At 42.9% G+C, this 17281-nt stretch overlaps 1 protein-coding gene across 1 annotated transcript in view; it reads right to left on the reverse strand.

Moving 5' to 3' along the window:
- The window catches only part of NUP210 (nucleoporin 210), a 519503-nt gene that overhangs the window by 313749 nt on the left and 188473 nt on the right, over window positions 1-17281 (reverse strand). Inside the window, exons 8-10 of the mRNA XM_086939009.1 lie at window positions 13568-13634; window positions 9142-9248; window positions 166-306 (exon numbers count right to left, since the gene is read on the reverse strand). Of these exons, the coding sequence (XP_086795135.1) occupies window positions 166-306; window positions 9142-9248; window positions 13568-13634 (315 nt within the window). The remainder of the gene's footprint in view (window positions 1-165; window positions 307-9141; window positions 9249-13567; window positions 13635-17281) is intronic.

A 17281-nucleotide genomic window follows, 5' to 3' on the forward strand; every position in this document is an offset into this window, starting at 1 on the left:
TCAACATCCTGTGATTCACTGCAAATCACTTAATCTCCTAATACCTAACAAAAATTAATTTGTCCTAGTGTAACACAACTGGTGCTCATGTAAAGCACTCTGATACCTCTGGGTCAAGTTCATGCTATATAAAACACAGAAGAAAAAAAAAATGGCAATACATACCTGATCTACTATTGAGATAAGTGCTGCGTCAATAATGGTTTGACCTTTCTTCAAAGCCTTCACACGGTGATAGGAACCATTCAGAGAGGATTCTAGAACCTCAAAGTACTCCTTGGACAGCGTAGAGTCAATTCGAATATTCTGAAAATATATTACAGTCCATTATTAATCAATGCACTTTCACACGTTCATACCATGCACATTTAAATTAGGATCAAGTTTGCTTTAACTCCTCTAGTCTAAGCAAGACATGGTTTTCAAAGCAACTGTGAAAATGGAATGGAAATGGCTTGGTTCCTCTTCCAAAGAAAACCAGGAAGAGCGGTAGAGAATTATAGGCACAGTTGGACTGGTTAATAGTTTGTGCGCTAAACCATCTTGCATCCTTCTTCGACACTTTTTTGCTAAGGTTTGTTTCCACGGATGCAGTGTAGGTGTTTTTCCCCATTGGAGAGGTACCACTCTTAAGTGTTTGCAATTGTTTTTGATCAAACAATATTTTTCCCAAATGTGAAATGCAAATAAACCCATGGTTTGTGAATTACTCTGGAACAGACAAAACAGACCAAATAGACCTTAATTTTGATTCATTCAAAAGAACTATAAATAGACATTAATAAAATGCTGCGCTTGTTTCACCCTTTTGGGAAAAGAAAACATTTATTTAACATTAAAAGTGCCTTTTTGTACGTGCTGTCCAATAGCTCACTACTTTGGGAAAATCGATGACAAGGCCATTGCTGAACTACTACACATTTCTGAATGAAGCAAAGATATTATTGTGTAACTTGGTCATCCTTTGCCCTCAACAAAATCCTAATTGAAATTCCAGACTGGGTACTTATTTCATTCACCACGAAAGCATGAAAGACTGGTTTGACGACAACACGATTTGAACCTTTGATGTTATTGCTGCCCGTAGATTGCCAACCTAGAAAAAAATTGGTATTTTACCAACTATATCTGCTGGACATATGTAACCATTAGTAAAACGGCTGAGGAGGCTGGTGCATTTGCGGATATTATTTGTAATCTGCTGGTCATATGTTTTAAAAACCATACAAAAACCTAGAGTGTTGGAACATGGGCAAGATTGCCGCTGAAGCGCTGTAGGAGTAAGTCGCACTCAGACCCCTCTCCGACCAATGCATAATTCCAGGCTTCAGATGGAACTATGAAAGCAGTATGCAACCTATATTTTGGAGTCAGCAAGTAGGCAATAACAGACTGAGATAAAAAATCGGCGGTGGATTTGTTAGCATTATACGCATTTTTGAGAAAGCGAAACTATTGTCCGTCACGCTCTTCAAGGCATTAATGACAGAGATGGCGACTCGAGGGAAAGACAAACAGCAGCAGCAACAGCCCATACCTAGCGGTGTAACCAAAGAAGTATTCCAGAAAGAAGCGGGAAGAACGGGCACTATTCCGAAAACGAAAATGCCACCTGCTGCCAAACGATCAACCCCTACAGTATCCACAGCAACCAAAGCCCAACAGCGCAAGCTGGAGAAAGCCAGCGAGAAAGAGAAAGTGATCAACCAAAGCAAAGATACACGAAGCGGCAACAGCAGCCAAGCGGCACGGGACATGTCGGAAAAGAAAAAGAATGACCCTGTTTACCGGCAGCCGTCGGTTTCAGAAGTTTTCAGCATCAAGGCATCACTGGAGGCGTCGGGATCCGCTACGGTAACCCCGCTGAGCACGGCAATCATGCCGCCCGATGGATCAGGCAGGAACGTCCTCGAGGACGCAAGCGGAGGCGTTGCCGGGCAACCAGGATCCACAGAGCTCACGCTTCCTGCGGAGCCCCTGGCAGCAAGTCAGGCGGACGACGCTGAGCGAGAACTGAAGCAGGGGAGCCAGGACGAACGCTGTGATACAGTGAAAGAGGTGAGAGAGGTTGATGGCGGGGCAGAGGTGTTGAATACAGGACAAATGCTAGAAGCCCTCATAGAGGTGGAGGCAGAAATGCAGGAGGAACAAGCTCAAGCCCAAACAAAAGACAGCGCTATAATGAGGGAGGACACTGCAAGTCCTAGACTACAGAACAATTTGACAGAGGTTGATTTTACAGAAGGAGCTGAGGGGGATAGGTTCTTCTCAGTTCCTGAAGAATCAGAATCAACGATGGCAAGCAGTGATGAGGAAAGAGACTCTTCAGACTCATGCTTGAGTTCTGGTGATAGTGGCAGCTCCAGGGGGAGAGGTACGCAAAAAAGGCGCAAAATGACATCTAGAAAGGCAGGCTCCCCCCCGAGTTCATATAAGGGTACGCACAAGAAACTTCTATGGGACTACTCTGCTACCTCTAATATGTATAAAGAAGATGGGCAAGAGATTCAAAATGATGGAGGAAAACTAGATATAATGTTTGCCACATTAAAGCAGATGCAAATGGAGGCTAGAGCTGAAAGCCGGAGAGCCAGGCACGATACTAAAAAAATCCAAGCGTCGATCAGGAAAATAAATAAAAAGTTTGAGGAAGTAGAGGAGAGAGTCATTGGAGTCGAAGAGCGAACTGGTAGATTGGAGGATGAAGTTACAGACTGGCAAGCATCTAGAGAAGAACAGACTAAGATTGTGGAGGATCTACAATGGAAGGTGGAGGACTTGGAAAATCGCCAGAGGCGCAATAATGCCAGGCTTCTTGGAATTGAGGAAGGGGTGGAGGGGCAAGACCCCAGAGGATTCGTTATCAAGCTGCTAAAGGGAGCCTTTCCGGAGGCGCCATGGAACTGGGAACAAGAAGTACAGAGAGCCCACAGGTTCCCGCTCACAGTAAAGAAAAAACGTGAAGAGGGTTCAGGGGGACTCCCAAGGGCCATGCTAGTATTTTTTGGTAACTTCCTAGCAAGACAAGAATTAATGGAGAAAGCCAGACCCGATTCTAGAAAGACGGTTGAAGGAATAACATTCTTTGCTAGACCAGACTTTTGCCATGTAACAGTGGAAAGGCGATGGAGACTTAGGCAATTGATTACTGCATTTCAGACCCAAGGAGCAGAGGCTTACCTAATGTGCCCAGCAAAGCTAAAGGTTATCTCTGCAGGTCGAACAAGAATGTTTTTCTCCGAGATAAAAGCAGGAGAGTTTCTGGCAGAGCTAATAGAGCAAGGGGGAGCTAGAAGGAAATAGGAAGCAAAAAAGAAAAGAAACTATACAATGAAAGTATAAATGGGAAAAGATGGTTAACTTAATGAGCCTGACAGTTAGGAATATTAATAGGCAAGATATGCTGAGGGGGGAGAGGGGAGCGACGCTGCAACGCTCAGTGGACACGCATAGGTCAGGAGTGACCTATTTGCCTGTCACAGGGGGGGGTGGGTCAGCAGCTTGGGAGGGGGGGATAAAGGGGGGGGTGGCGGGAGGGACAGTGGCACTGGTGAAGGTTGGTGTTGCAATACAGTACAGATTTGTAAAATATATAAGGAAGAAGTAGGAAAATGTACAGATAAAGTCAAGAGAGTAGTTGAAGAGATGGTAAGAGTAAAACTGGAGTCATGGCAGTCAGGATAATTACGATTAATATTTGTGGTTTAAATAACGGGGAGAAAAGACAGAAGCTTTCTGCATTGTTACGATTTTGGAGAATTGATATAATTTGCTTACAGGAAACACATGTAGCAGTTAAAGACAAGTTTATGTTGGATCAAATGGGATTTGAGGTTCTTGCTTACACGGGACAGGAAGGGAGAAACAAGGGGGTGGCAGGTTTGGCTAGAAAAGGTACTGTAAAAATTAAAAAGAAAAAGGAGGATCACGATGGGAGATGGGTAATGCTAGATATAGAACCTGCTGCAGGAAGATGTACACTGACCTCACTGTATGGCCCAAATGAGGATGAACCTGAATTAATTGAACTCATTGATGATGAATTAGCATTGTGGCCAGAACCTGTGATATGTTGTGGGGACTTTAACATCAATGGCTTGGACGGCCTAATAGACAAGAAGGGGGGGCAGATACCAAGGGAGGAAAAAAAAGATATTTAAAGCTGTACAAAATCTTGTTCAACATAATGCGTTGGTGGATATGTGGGCGGAACTGAATCCGTTAGGTACAGGAAGCACTTTCTACTCAGTTCCACATAAAACAATAGCCAGACTGGATTACTTCTTTATATCTAGCTCACTTGTAAGCAGAGCCAGAATAGAACGTCTCCCCAGAATAGTGTCAGACCACAATCCGCTGGTCTTAAGTTTATCAGTGCCCCAAAAGATGGAAAGGATAAGATCTACATGGACATTTGAATGAGGGTTGCTGAAAGAGGAGGAGTACATTACAAGAATGCAAGAATGGATAACTCAATTTTGGGACATGAATAGGTATTCAGCTTCAGCGGATATGGTGTGGGATAGCTTTAAAGCAGAAGTTAGGGGAGAGACACTAAGTTACACTCTGGTAAGAAGTAAAAAGGAAAAGGAGAAGGTGGAAGAGGAGATCAGAACTCTGGTGGGATTAGAAGAGATGCTAGTGGATGCAATAGGCAGACAAGAACCCATCGAACAGATCCTAGTGGCTTTGGAAGTACAGAAGGCAGAAACTGGCGTTACACTGGCGCAGAAAACAGCAAGGAACTATTTAGCAAAAAAAGAGAAATGCTACGAATTTATTGAGAGGGTTGGTCACTTGCTCGCAGTCAGGACCAGACAAAGTCTAGCAGCAGGGGAGATAAATGAAATCAAGGATAGTACTGGGACAATTGTCAACAAGGTGGAGGAGGTACAGGAGGTGTTTAGAAGGTTTTACGAGGTTCTATATGAACAAGATATTAATAACGGAAATCTAGAGGCAGAAAGTATGGAATATCTCTTACAAGGGCCACAGGTAGGGTTGAGTACAGAAGAGAGGGACAAGCTAGATGGACAATTAACAGTCCAGGAGATAAGAGATGCGGTATTCAGTCTACCATCTGGAAAAGCAACAGGACAAGACCAGATACCTGTAGAGTTCTATAAAACCTTTTGGGATGTGTTAGCTAAGGACATTTGGGCAATTTGTTGTTTGGCACAGGGGGGCAGAATAGTCCCACAATCTTGGGCTGGTGCGGATATAATAGTGATCTTAAAAAAAGATAAACCTCCAACAGAACCAGGCTCCTATAGGCCGATTACATTGTTAAATGCCGACGCAAAGATATTCTCCAAATCTTTGGCTAACAGACTGAGTAAGGTAATAGAAATGGTGGTTTCCCCAGCACAGCATGGCTTCATACCTGGCAAAGGGACTACCCAACATACTAGACAGTTGATCACCATCTTAGATGCAGCAGAGGTTTCAGGAGATCCTGTCGCGGCTATTTTTCTGGATGCTGAGAAGGCTTTTGACAGGGTCTCCTGGGCATACTTATAGAAAGCCATGGAGTGGACAGGTATAGGTAGGGGATATATAACTGCAATTCAGGCACTTTATAAGCACCCCACTGCTAGGATAAGAATTAATAAATCTTATTCAAATGTGGTACAGATTAGACGAGGGACTAGGCAGGGATGCCCAGCCTCACCTCTATTGTTTGCCATATACTTGGATCCGTTTTTAAGAAGACTCACACAAAATATCAAGATTCCTCCAGTCACACTGCACGAGAAGGACTACAAATTATTCGCTTATGCAGATGATGTGGCCATTATAACACCGACACCAGAGGGATCAGTGATTGAAATAGAACAGGAGGCAAGGAATTTCGACGTGGTGTCAGGGTACCTAATAAACAGAGGAAAGACACAAGTAATACAGAACAGATATACAACATTTGTAGACACAAGAGTAGTCCCAGAAACAAGGTACTTGGGAGTCAGGGTGACTGCGGATTTAGAGAAACTAGTGGAGATTAATATGGAACCACTGTTAGGAAAGGTCAAAGAAAACATGGGGAGGGTTAACAATTTGCATTTGACACTAATGGGCCGTATTAACTTTATCAAATGGTCACTTTTCCAAAATGTTTATATTTGTTTAGAGCAATTCCCCTATACTTTGAAGGCACATGGTTGAACAGAATAGAATCAACAGTGAATAAATTAATTTGGGCACAGGGGAAGACACGTAGGGCATACCGTTTTTTGACATTATCAAAAGAGAGGGGAGGCTGGGGGGCACCGGATTTTAAAACTTACTATTGGGTGACAGCTCTACAATATTCTAAAGGGCTATTAGGAGGAAGCGATCAGCAGGATGAGAGAGCATGCCCAGCGAACGTCTATGAAGCACTCTTGGGAAAGGCAGCAGAGAATGCCCTAGTCACAACTGTGGACTATGTCTATTTTAAACACACAAGGTTTAAGACCCTGAGCGCAATATACAAAATTTGGAGGGCAATTAAGAAAAAATTAGGACTGGGTAGATATAATAGATATTTGAGGCTGTACATGAATGACGATCTCCCGGCAGAGATTTTTAGGGATGCAGTCATGAAAGAGTGGGACGGCAGCGGGATTAAGAAACTAGGAGACTTATTGGATATAAAAGGAGGGTTCTTACTGTTCCAAGATATACAATACAGATTTAAAATAGCTGGGAATAATTTTTTTAAATACTTACAAGTGAGGAGTTACTTTCATACAAAACAGGGGGGAGCAGGAGGAATGACAAGCTGTAGGATAATGGATTATCTGGGGAGTAGTCTACTGTGCTCAATTAGACAGTTGTATGCAGAATTACAGGTATACAAAACAGATGACAGAGAGAGATATGGCAACAAATGGGTGGAACAAGTGAGAGCTCATCCTGAAGCCCTGCAAGCCTCATTAGACTTTGGCCGAACCATCTTGTGCTCAGCCACACTACAAACCCAACATTACAAAACAGTCTATTCGTTATATCATACACCTGCTAGAATTGCTCAATGGGGGGGAAGCACTGGAATAACTTGTCCACGCTGCAATTCAACAGGTGCTAACATTACTCACATGTTTTCACAATGCCCGCAACTGTATACTTTAAAATTGGCAATAGAGGAGTTCTTGGAAAAATCTTTGGGGTTAAAAACTAAACTAACTGATGAATTGATAATATTAGGTACAAGTATAGGAGACAATAACATGCATTCAGAATTCCTGTTTATGGCTACAGCAGTGTTTAGGATAGTTGTTGCAAAAGCCTGGAAGGAGAAATCTGCACCGACGTTTCAGACCTGGATAGCAAGGCTACTTTCTACATACAATCTAGAGAAAGCTATATATGATAGAAAAGGTAGAAGGGCAAGGGCCTTGGGGGGTAGGATTTGGCTTCCCATTGAACGATGGAAGAGCAGAAAGAATTAAAAGTACGCTTCTCTGTTTTCTTTTATTTGTGGCTCTGTATGGGCTACACCAGCGTTTGATTTGTTCTATTTTCTTTATTTTTTTTTTTGTTTTTTTTTCTGTCATATGTATAACTCTGTAAAAACAAATCTGTACTGGGGAAAAAATTGTACTGGAAAAAATTGTACTGGAATAAATTGTAATGGAAAAAAGTGTAATGGATTTAACAGAAAAATTGCAGGGGGGAGAAAAACTGAATAAAAATATTTTAAAAACAAAAACAAAAAAAAACCTAGAGTGTTCAGGAATCTTTTTTCACTGTCTCCACTGACCTAGTCTATTTTTGAATCCCCTGTGGGGACCAAGGGTGCAATTCCATCCTCTCGGAGGCATGTTGTGGGATATCTTTCATTTATTTCTTTCATTTTTGCGTGCTACCTGGTGGCTGAGCCTTGCTTTTTCAATTACCAGGAGTTGCTTAGAAGTCCAGCATTGCTTGTCTGTCAGAGAGGGAGCCATGTTTACCTCACCCCCATGAAGATCTATTGAAGGACAGCAAAGTATTTTGGTGTTATTTTCTTAGAGGATGTACCCTGTCACAATTAGGCAGTCTATTACTGTGTGCAAGCTTGACACTTAAGAACTTTCATCAGGCGAGTTCCCCTCATGTGAGGGTTAAAAGTTTGAGCTAGGAAGGAACTACTACATCAAGCACCTGCTCTCTACCATGCTTACATTCAGCAGACTAAAGCACAGCAGGACAAGGAAGGGAGAGGAGACTGACAACCTCCTCCTTTTGTAATCTCCAAACAGTATTATATACAACGTAGCCTTGCAGTTACCCATTGAGAGTCAAACAGCATGTGGTGGTAGCCGGAGTGGGCAGCAAGTGGAAAACAGCTGCTCTCTTCCCTTTACATCTCCAGCCAGTAGACTGGAAAGTACCAGTCCAGAGTCTGGCCATTTGTGGTGCCCTCAAACATTGCACCTCTGGGTCTGCATGGACGAGTGCTGTGGCGACTTCCTCCATCTTCTACAAGTCTGAGGGTCTAACACCTCCAAAATAAACCCACAGGCTCAGATGGAGGCTGATCAGAGGTAGCAACATGAGCTAGTGACCCCACTACTCTTAGTCCTGCCCCAGCCATGTGTGCGCACACAGACTGGACTAAGAGGCAGGTCTTGACAAAAGAGCTTTCAATCCATTCCCCATCTATACACATGCACATTTTAGTAGAGTACATTTGCTCTGCTAATCTACTCGTGGCACCCCTGGCTATGCAGCTGCAATTGTCAGAGGACACACGAGTAGCCCAAGGTGACTACATATTCTACCTGCCTTGCTGTCACGTTAGTTTGGTATTGCTTAAGAAGGTAAGGTGTTAGCAGACACTACTCACCCAATTAACAGAAAATGCTCTCACCCACGCCCACACTGCATTACCCCAGCTTACCTATAATCACATACTGCAAGTAACCTACTAATAATGATGCATTTCACTTATTACAAAAATAACCTATTGGGCTTTGTCAATGCTTGTTGAATGGTTGTTTTATGACAGTGCTACAAGTTTATCATGTTCATTTGCTGCAGGGTTTTGTTCAGTCCTTCTAAAGTCTTATTTATATAAATCGGCTTGACATAACAGTGATAAGCTGACCAAACATGCATCATCAACCCATCAAATTAACATTTGCTTAATCACCATAATTACAGATAAAATACACTTACCTCGGATAAATAAACCTTATTACTTGATTTGTCGTAAACATCAATAGTGATCTCATAAATCCTCCCAGTCTCCAAGACCCATCGGTCTCCGGGATGAACAGAAAAGCCTGTGTCACAGAGAAGAGTGCAAGCGACACTATAAAATACCATGAACAGATAATCATAGTACGTGCTTATGAATATTTAATTTGTGAACATCCCACATAATTTGCAAAATGTGTATTTTAGATGAAGATTTGGGAAATCGACCACGGATTAGACTAGAAAGTGACATGTTGACAAATTCCTTTTTCAAGCATTAGTAATACAAATAAAAAAAACGCAATCACTATCTCATCTAATCGATTTAAGAAGCAGAAGGGGTTTCCCCCTTTTCCTTCATAGACCGACACTCTTCATCAAATTAAAATATTGGCATGAAGAAAAGCACTGAAACATCGTTTTTCTTAATGAAGCCAATTCTTGCTTAGCACACTTTCCAATAAATATGTAATGCAGCAGGTACAGTAATTCCCACCCAAGAAGCCCAGGTCATCCAGATGGGCAACTTGAGATCAGAAGCCCTCCCTTTGATCTGCATATGTTTTAAGATTCAATCCACTCTTTTGTTTTTCAATATCTACACAGACACCCTGTGACCTCTTTTTTATTGACAAGGACATCAATGTAAATCAATCCATAGTATGGCCTCTCAGTCGACTGTCAACCAATAACAAACAATTTCTTTATGATCTCTACTATGCAACATACTTCATTTAATCTCCGGAATCAGCCCCTTTTGTTCTTTTCCACTTGTGTCCGAATTTGGGGGTATATAGTACTGGCTGGATTAGGTCACCTGATATCACTGCCTCTGAGAGTACACATCTTTTACAGTCTTGATTGTCATGATACAGATATTTTTTGGATCCTGAATCAGAGACACCTTTGAGCAGAATTGTAATAAATTTAGCAAATATTTCTCTATGTAGGTTATACCGCTCACTTGCATTTTGATTTGCAAGTGTATATATTTAATTTACGGTCATGTACGCTCTGATGATGCTCATGAGTCTTGTACACATAACTTAACGATGCTCAATATACAAATAAAATATTTTTTGTTTTATTGATAAACTGTGCGATTACTTAAAATCTTTACAGTATAAGATACAATGAACTACAGTAAAATGCAATGAAATAAAATATGTGAATGCTGAAATTGACTTCTCTACATGATAATGATGGAGTAAAACGCTGCCTTGTCACTATCCAAACAAAAAGAATTAAGTAATGGAAGGAATGCTTGAATTAAACTAAGTTACCGGCAATGGCTCAGGCCGCATCAGAGTTCATCACTCTGTTGTTGGTCTGTGATGGGCATGCCCCACCGTGAATCCTGTGCTCAGTGTGCCATAGGAATCAAGTTATACTTCACTGCCAAGGTCTACAAAGGCTGAAGCTGCTCTGGGGTTGCTTGTGTTTCCATATCGAGGGGACCTGGTCTGGCAGTTCAGGCTGGATTCTTCCTATTGGAGCAGGACTATGAATGATACGCATTTGACTTGTTTTGGTCTACAATGGCATAGTGGGCAAAAAATAATCACGCGGAATGCAGCCCTCACGATCACCAGTGGCAGAGATGTATTCAAGCATTGCTTCCATCACTGTTTTTGCAGCTGTCACTATCCAAGCCTGGCTATCTAACGCTCATCTCACACATACCTCGACCAAATAAAATTAGCACTGCATCTGAGACTAAACAACAAGAAACCCAAGCCAGACTGATCAATGCAGCTAGGTAGCTACTCATTCCAAATTAATAACAGTGCCAATTGTCTTGGCTCCTCTCCGATAAAAATGCCACTGCCTCTACCTTGCTTAGCTCTGGGCTCATCTTGCTAAGAAGATGAAAAGTACTTTCTTTCCAGAAGCAGACTTCAAAGCTCCAGTGCACGTTTCAGTCTTTTCACCTTAATGTAGGGAACTCACAGCTAACAGGAGTGCCAAAATCCCACCTCTACCCTCTGTAAAGCATCCACATCACTGCAATATGTCTGATCATGGGTCTCCAGAAGTTTAAAAGAATCACACCTACTCCTGCTGTCAGTCTGCAAAATCGTGAAGAGTAGCAGCATCAGTTTCAAATCCCTTAACTGATGTCTAATATCACAATCTACAGCAGCACCTGCATCTCTTAGAACATCAACAACACAAATGGAAAACGAGAGATGCAAGAAGGAGCAAACAAGACAGCAAGACATCTCCTCTAATATCCGGAAAACCTGAAACAAGATCAGAGTCCAGATCCAACAAGCAGCATCATTTCTCCCCTTCCAGGAGCAAATAAAGACACATCTCTTTAACAGCATCTTGCTTGAACCTAACAGCTCTCCATTAATCAACCCTCTCCACTCCCACACCCTCTAGAATCCCCTTCACCCATATGGCCCCATTTATCCTGTTATGACCATCTATCTTCCAGCACCTCCTTGGTGACGACTTAAAGAAAATTAGGTTTTCAGAAAGTCCACCATTACCTGGAGTAGGTAACTTGAAATGAAGAACCAGACATTGGAGACGAGGGTTCACAACAATGACAATTAAAAAGAAATTATCAGTAGCAAAAATAAAAAATTGTAGATGTGGACATCGATAGCAAGCATTAAACTATTTGATGGTAACATTTAAATATATTTAAAACGTGCATTGCTGTGAGAAGGATAGTAAAGAGAGTAACAGAGGTTATATCAACTGGTTAGAAACAACAACTATTAATCAGCTAATGTAGAGAAAGCGGTAGTGCTTTATACAAATGTTATATGAGATCAAGTCCTTTCAAACGTGCTCAATCTATTGTTTGACAGATATCCTTTTGTAAGTACACCAGTGTAAGTGGAAAAAAATTCTTTTCACATACTAACAATATCTAAGAACAATAACCTTCAATGTGTAATTTACATATTGTTAAAAAAGTAATTGATTTCAGAGCGGACTCTTGTTAGACCCTATCTGGGATGACCCGTTGAACGAACAAAAAAAGCTATGTATTATAATGTGGCACAGAATAATTAGCATAGAGGCAGATTACAACAAAGCATTCCATCCATCATGTTTTGTTGTTCTCAGTGAGTACCCTCAGTGGGAAATGTATACCCAGATCTGGGTCCCCTAACTCACGGGATTCAACTTGCAACTCACTGGTGAGGCACAAAAAGATAGAACAGGACATGGTTGCTTGTGTTCTCATATGGAGGTGAGGCAGCCTGGCAGATTGTGTTCCTGTCACTTTTGCAGCAGCATACAGAATGATTTGCACATTATGAACCTTGTCCGTAGGGACAACTGGGGCCCAAAGTAAATCATCAGTAAGTGAGGACCATCCAAGCATTGTGCCCTTCGCTCTTTGTGATACACAAAGACACTACTATTTTCTTTCATCCACAAAAACAGGCCTTTAGGGAGCCCCTATTAGGAAATGTAAAGTGAGTTCAGTTTAAGGAAGAAGAGAAAGTAGTCGGAAGGGAAGGGATTTTTAGGACACTTACCATGCTGCAAAAGCTACTTGGTAAACAAATTATTTTAGGGCGCTCAACAAACTTGTGTGATAGAAACAGGTAATGCTAAGGTTTAGGTCTTCGCTTTCTTTAGACCCAAACATTTGAAAATTATTTTTTTTTTAATTCACCTGTCATCGTGGCTGACGTGTGTTGTAGCGGTTTAATTTCAAATTAATAGTCAAAGATATGATGCATAGTGTACACTAGCAAAAATTGAATTTCCATTACTGATTCAAATGTTCTTATTGGGATAGTTTAGAAAGTAAACATACGAGTTTGGGGTGGAACCACATTTTTTATCATTGCTCATAAAATAACTGTTGCTTCAACAATCTGTACTTCAGCTGAGAAAATAGTATTTAAAATTAGGCGTTCTTAAGACAATTGTTTGCATGGCTACTCACTGGTTAGAGGCGGCAGACCCGAAAGCAGAGGACGGCCCGGGACCAGGGTTCGATTCCCGGCGCGGCAGGTTTCTGGACCAGGGTCAGCGAACTCGATAATTCTCTCGCCTCGGTGCCCACTCTGATCAGCGATCACACTCGGCAACTCTGGGCATTAGCTTGCCTCATCTTCACTAACGGCCCCACCAGACCGCCGGGGATGCCTGGTCTCACCCTGGAGATACCCATTAAGGGACCATCTCTCAGGGAAGCCAGGAAGGGTTTCGCAGCGGTCGAAGCGCCTTGGGACCCTATGGGTAAGTAGTGCGCTATATAAATGCCTATACATTTACATACATTTACAATGTATCATTGACAGGACCATGGCCAAAAGAAACTAGAATTAAAAGTGGCGTTTGCACGTCATTTGATAGATCATGCATTGCTCGTGGTGGGCAATAAAAGGGTAGCTGTAAAGAGAAAAGAAGAACAGTTAACACTTACCTAAATATCCTGCTTCCACAACATATATAGTGCTGTTGGGTAGTCTTGATGCACCCTGCATACGGAGATCTGAAGTCTTAGTTAAGAAACAAGCTCAATATGAATTTGCTAATTATATTGATTAATATTAACCCAAATACATATGTTAGATATGATACTGACTACTGTATGGTTAAAAACAAACAAAATAAATCTATTCCGCTAAGTGTTTATAATCTTTATTGGAAAGCAATTAACCATCACAACAAAGAAGATGTGGTACACAACGTAAATAGATAACTGCACCATTGAATATAGGATTACAAAAAAATTAACGTATGGAAATTTATATGAAAAACTTGGACGTTAACATTTACTCATAACCACTGTCCTTTTAACAATGCCCATCTAACAAGTACCACACATTATTCTCCCGAACATGGACTGGGGAGTACCTAAATTAATTGTACTGCCATTCACTTTGCTCTACCTGCCCTTACCCTCGGGACACATCTGATACTCATCTATGGCGAATGCAGCGAGTGGTTAAGTGTATGCATTCCACATGATTCTGATAAGCCATTATTCCTCATCTAACTGGATATAAGAATGAACTCTAAGGACACGTTATGTACGCATATCATTTGGCTTAAAATCGACTAATGTCAACACAGGAATGGGTTTATTCTGAAATATTCTTCAAAATACTAAAATGTTTATATTAAACATGATAAATGAAAGACAACTACTTTAAGGTCAATTAATAATTTCCCTTTTCCGTGAGCCACTTGTGTGCTCCTGGTTCACCTTTTATAAATGTAGGATAAAGTGAAAGTTAAAGTTGTGTGTTCTGTAGGCATGATCCATTTATTTTCACCTAAAATTAAGAAATGAATACCTGCATCCTGACAACCTCCGACATCACCCTCAGCATAAACCTATCCTCCCCCTCCAATATATATATTTAAAAAAAAGAAATACCTGCTGTTGGAACCTAACTACGTCAGGTCACCTAGGGTAGCCTGGCCTAGGGTAAGAGACATTCACTAGAGGCACATGTGTGAAGGTTGCAAACCACCCAGCAGTAAATTAACGCAATAACACCCAAAAATGACACTACACCAATGTTTGGAAAAATACGAGTCTGTTTATAAAAATAATCCTTGCTCTTTTGTCTTTTGAAATCTCAATTTTAGCACATTACAGTTTGTCATGAAATTAGTAACACTCTAAAAGTTGCCGAATCTTGACATTAAACAGTTTTCCAATTTACTACACCTTACATTCAGTCATAGGTTTTGTAACTTCCTCAAAACTTCAGAATAGTCACTCTACTTGGCTCTATAAGGTTACATCACATTACAGTAGCTCCAAAAGAATCAGGTTCTATACTTCTCTGGAAACAGTTTACTCATTTACTCTCCTCCCACTATTCTACCAGAAGAATTGGTGAGCTTTACTCACTTTAATCGCCCTATATAGGCTCCTCACCAGTTCTGACAACAGTAGGGGGAAGAGATTGGCATAATATAGTTTGATTACTGAGGGGAAACCTCCTGTGTGGAAACTGGATTCTTACTAGTTCCTTAGAAGGGGCTTGGTAACATTCCCCAGCCTTAGCTCATCCCTTGTTTTGCCAACCGGAAGTCTGGTTCCTTTGTAGATGGCTCACTGGCCTCCAACTTCCCCCCTTCTCACAACCTCCTTACTTGGTCTCAGTACGTGGGGTCCCTGAGGCCGGTATCACTGTCCCACAGTGAGGGAGGGGGACCAATCTCCTCTGGCGCTCGTTGCAGTCCCTTGCCCCTCCTCCCCTGCTCAGAACCGCTCCTCCTTGTTGGAGCGTTAGCAGAGGAATGGGGTTTCACGAGCGGAGAAGCGCCAGTGCTCGCTTCCCGCCCACTTCCTCAGAGATCTCTCCTCAGCTGGTCCGCGACGTCTCCTCTGCAGCGGTCCTACCGCGCATGTGCAGGAGACTAGTGGAACAAGTCCGGAGTCTGTCCCGGCTGCCTGACGCTGGCAGTGGCTCTTCCACGGGCCTGCTCGCTTCCTGCTCGCTACTGTCTGGGGCATGCGCGAAGGCACCTAACTTTTGGCAAACAGCCCCCGCCTCTCCTCAAAACAGTGACGCCGCCACAACACCACAGTCGATGCCCCCGGGTCCCGCTCACGGCGGAATCGGCGCTGTTCACCAGGAGTCCGGCACTGCTCACTGGGAATCCGGCTCCCCCCTCCTTCCTCTGGATCACGAGGGAAATAAGTGATCGGCCGGCTACAGTTCCGGTAAGGGCCCTCAGGGTCACAAGGGCATTAGCCTACTTTAATACCCACGGGGGTGGAAAATAGAGCTGGATCTCCACACACCTAAACTCCCATTTCCTTTCCCTATCAGGGACCTATTAACTCTCAGTTCTGGACAGAGGCTGGTGATAGGGGGAAAGGGGGCACTCTTTCCAAAAGTCTCTTCAACTGGGCAGAGGACTGCGCTCCACAGCACTGCAGTCTCCTTCTCCTACTCACACCCCTTTCTTCCAAACTAGGGGTTTGTCAGGCGCCCAGGGTCTCCAGTAATCCCATACAGCGGGGACAAGTCAAGTAACCCAAGGGAGGAAGGGAGGTGAATCAATAGGTCAATCCTTTGACTATCCTACCCCCACCTTCTGCTACAGCCTGTCCTCCAGCTGACTCTCTCTGGTAAGACAAAATGGCTGTCCAGCATTCCGCCTTTTATAGGCTGACCCTCAGGGGTCAAGAAGGGACCAGAAGGTTCTGGAATGCCCTATTCTACTCTATGGGACAGGTTCTAGGTTTGTCAGTTGGACAGTTGGTAGCCACCATTTTGTGACTCCAACTATATTCCTGTCAGAAAAGGCCTCTAGGCCTGAGGTGAAAAACTATGAGGGTGAAAGAGCACCTATCCCCTTGACCAACACCTTGAAAAAGCTAGTGGACACAAAAATTAATAAAGGTATGAGGGGCAAAAAGGGGACAAAATAAATAATAAAGTGGAGGGACTACGCAAAAAGTCAGACAGGTCTAACACGTGTCCCCCCAGCTGAAAGTGGGGAGAACTACCCAACCCCTTGGGAGTCCTCATCACTAAGGCGGAAATACCTAGAGAGACCGTCTGCATTGGCGTGGTCAACTCCAGGTCGATGTTCCACCCGGAAGTCCATTCCCTGTAGGGAGATGGACCACCTCAACAGCTTGGGATTCTCCCCCTTCATCTGCATTAGCCAACGAAGGGGGCGGTGGTCAGTCTGAACCAGGAAGTGCGAGCCAAACGAACAAGTTACTTACCTTCGGTATATATCTGTAAGAAACATTAGTTAGTGTTAGATTCCTTACCTTAGAATATCCCCAGGCGTCAGTCTGGATCCGGAAACTTTTGCGTAGCAGTACCCCTGCGCGTCGGTAGGCGTCGTCTGCAGGCGTCCCCTGCGGCTCCGCGTCCGTCGTCGGCGTCGTGCGCCGTGATGACGTCGCTGGAGTATATAGACGCCGCCTCCGCGCGCTGACGTCAGTTCTTTGCACACAGCTTTTCCGCGCCAGGAGACGCAGAGCCATGAGAGAACCAACACTGGTGCCATGTAAAAAACTAGGGCCCTGAAAGGGATGTCCTTAACCCTAGGTATCAGTTCGCAGAACGGGGAGGATGGGTGGGTTCGGTAAGGAATCTAACACTAACTAATGTTTCTTACAGATATATCGTTACCGAAGGTAAGTAACTTGTTC

This window comes from Lissotriton vulgaris, chromosome 9 (assembly GCF_964263255.1).
Source record: "Lissotriton vulgaris chromosome 9, aLisVul1.2, whole genome shotgun sequence".
NCBI classification, from domain to species: Eukaryota; Metazoa; Chordata; class Amphibia; order Caudata; family Salamandridae; genus Lissotriton; species Lissotriton vulgaris.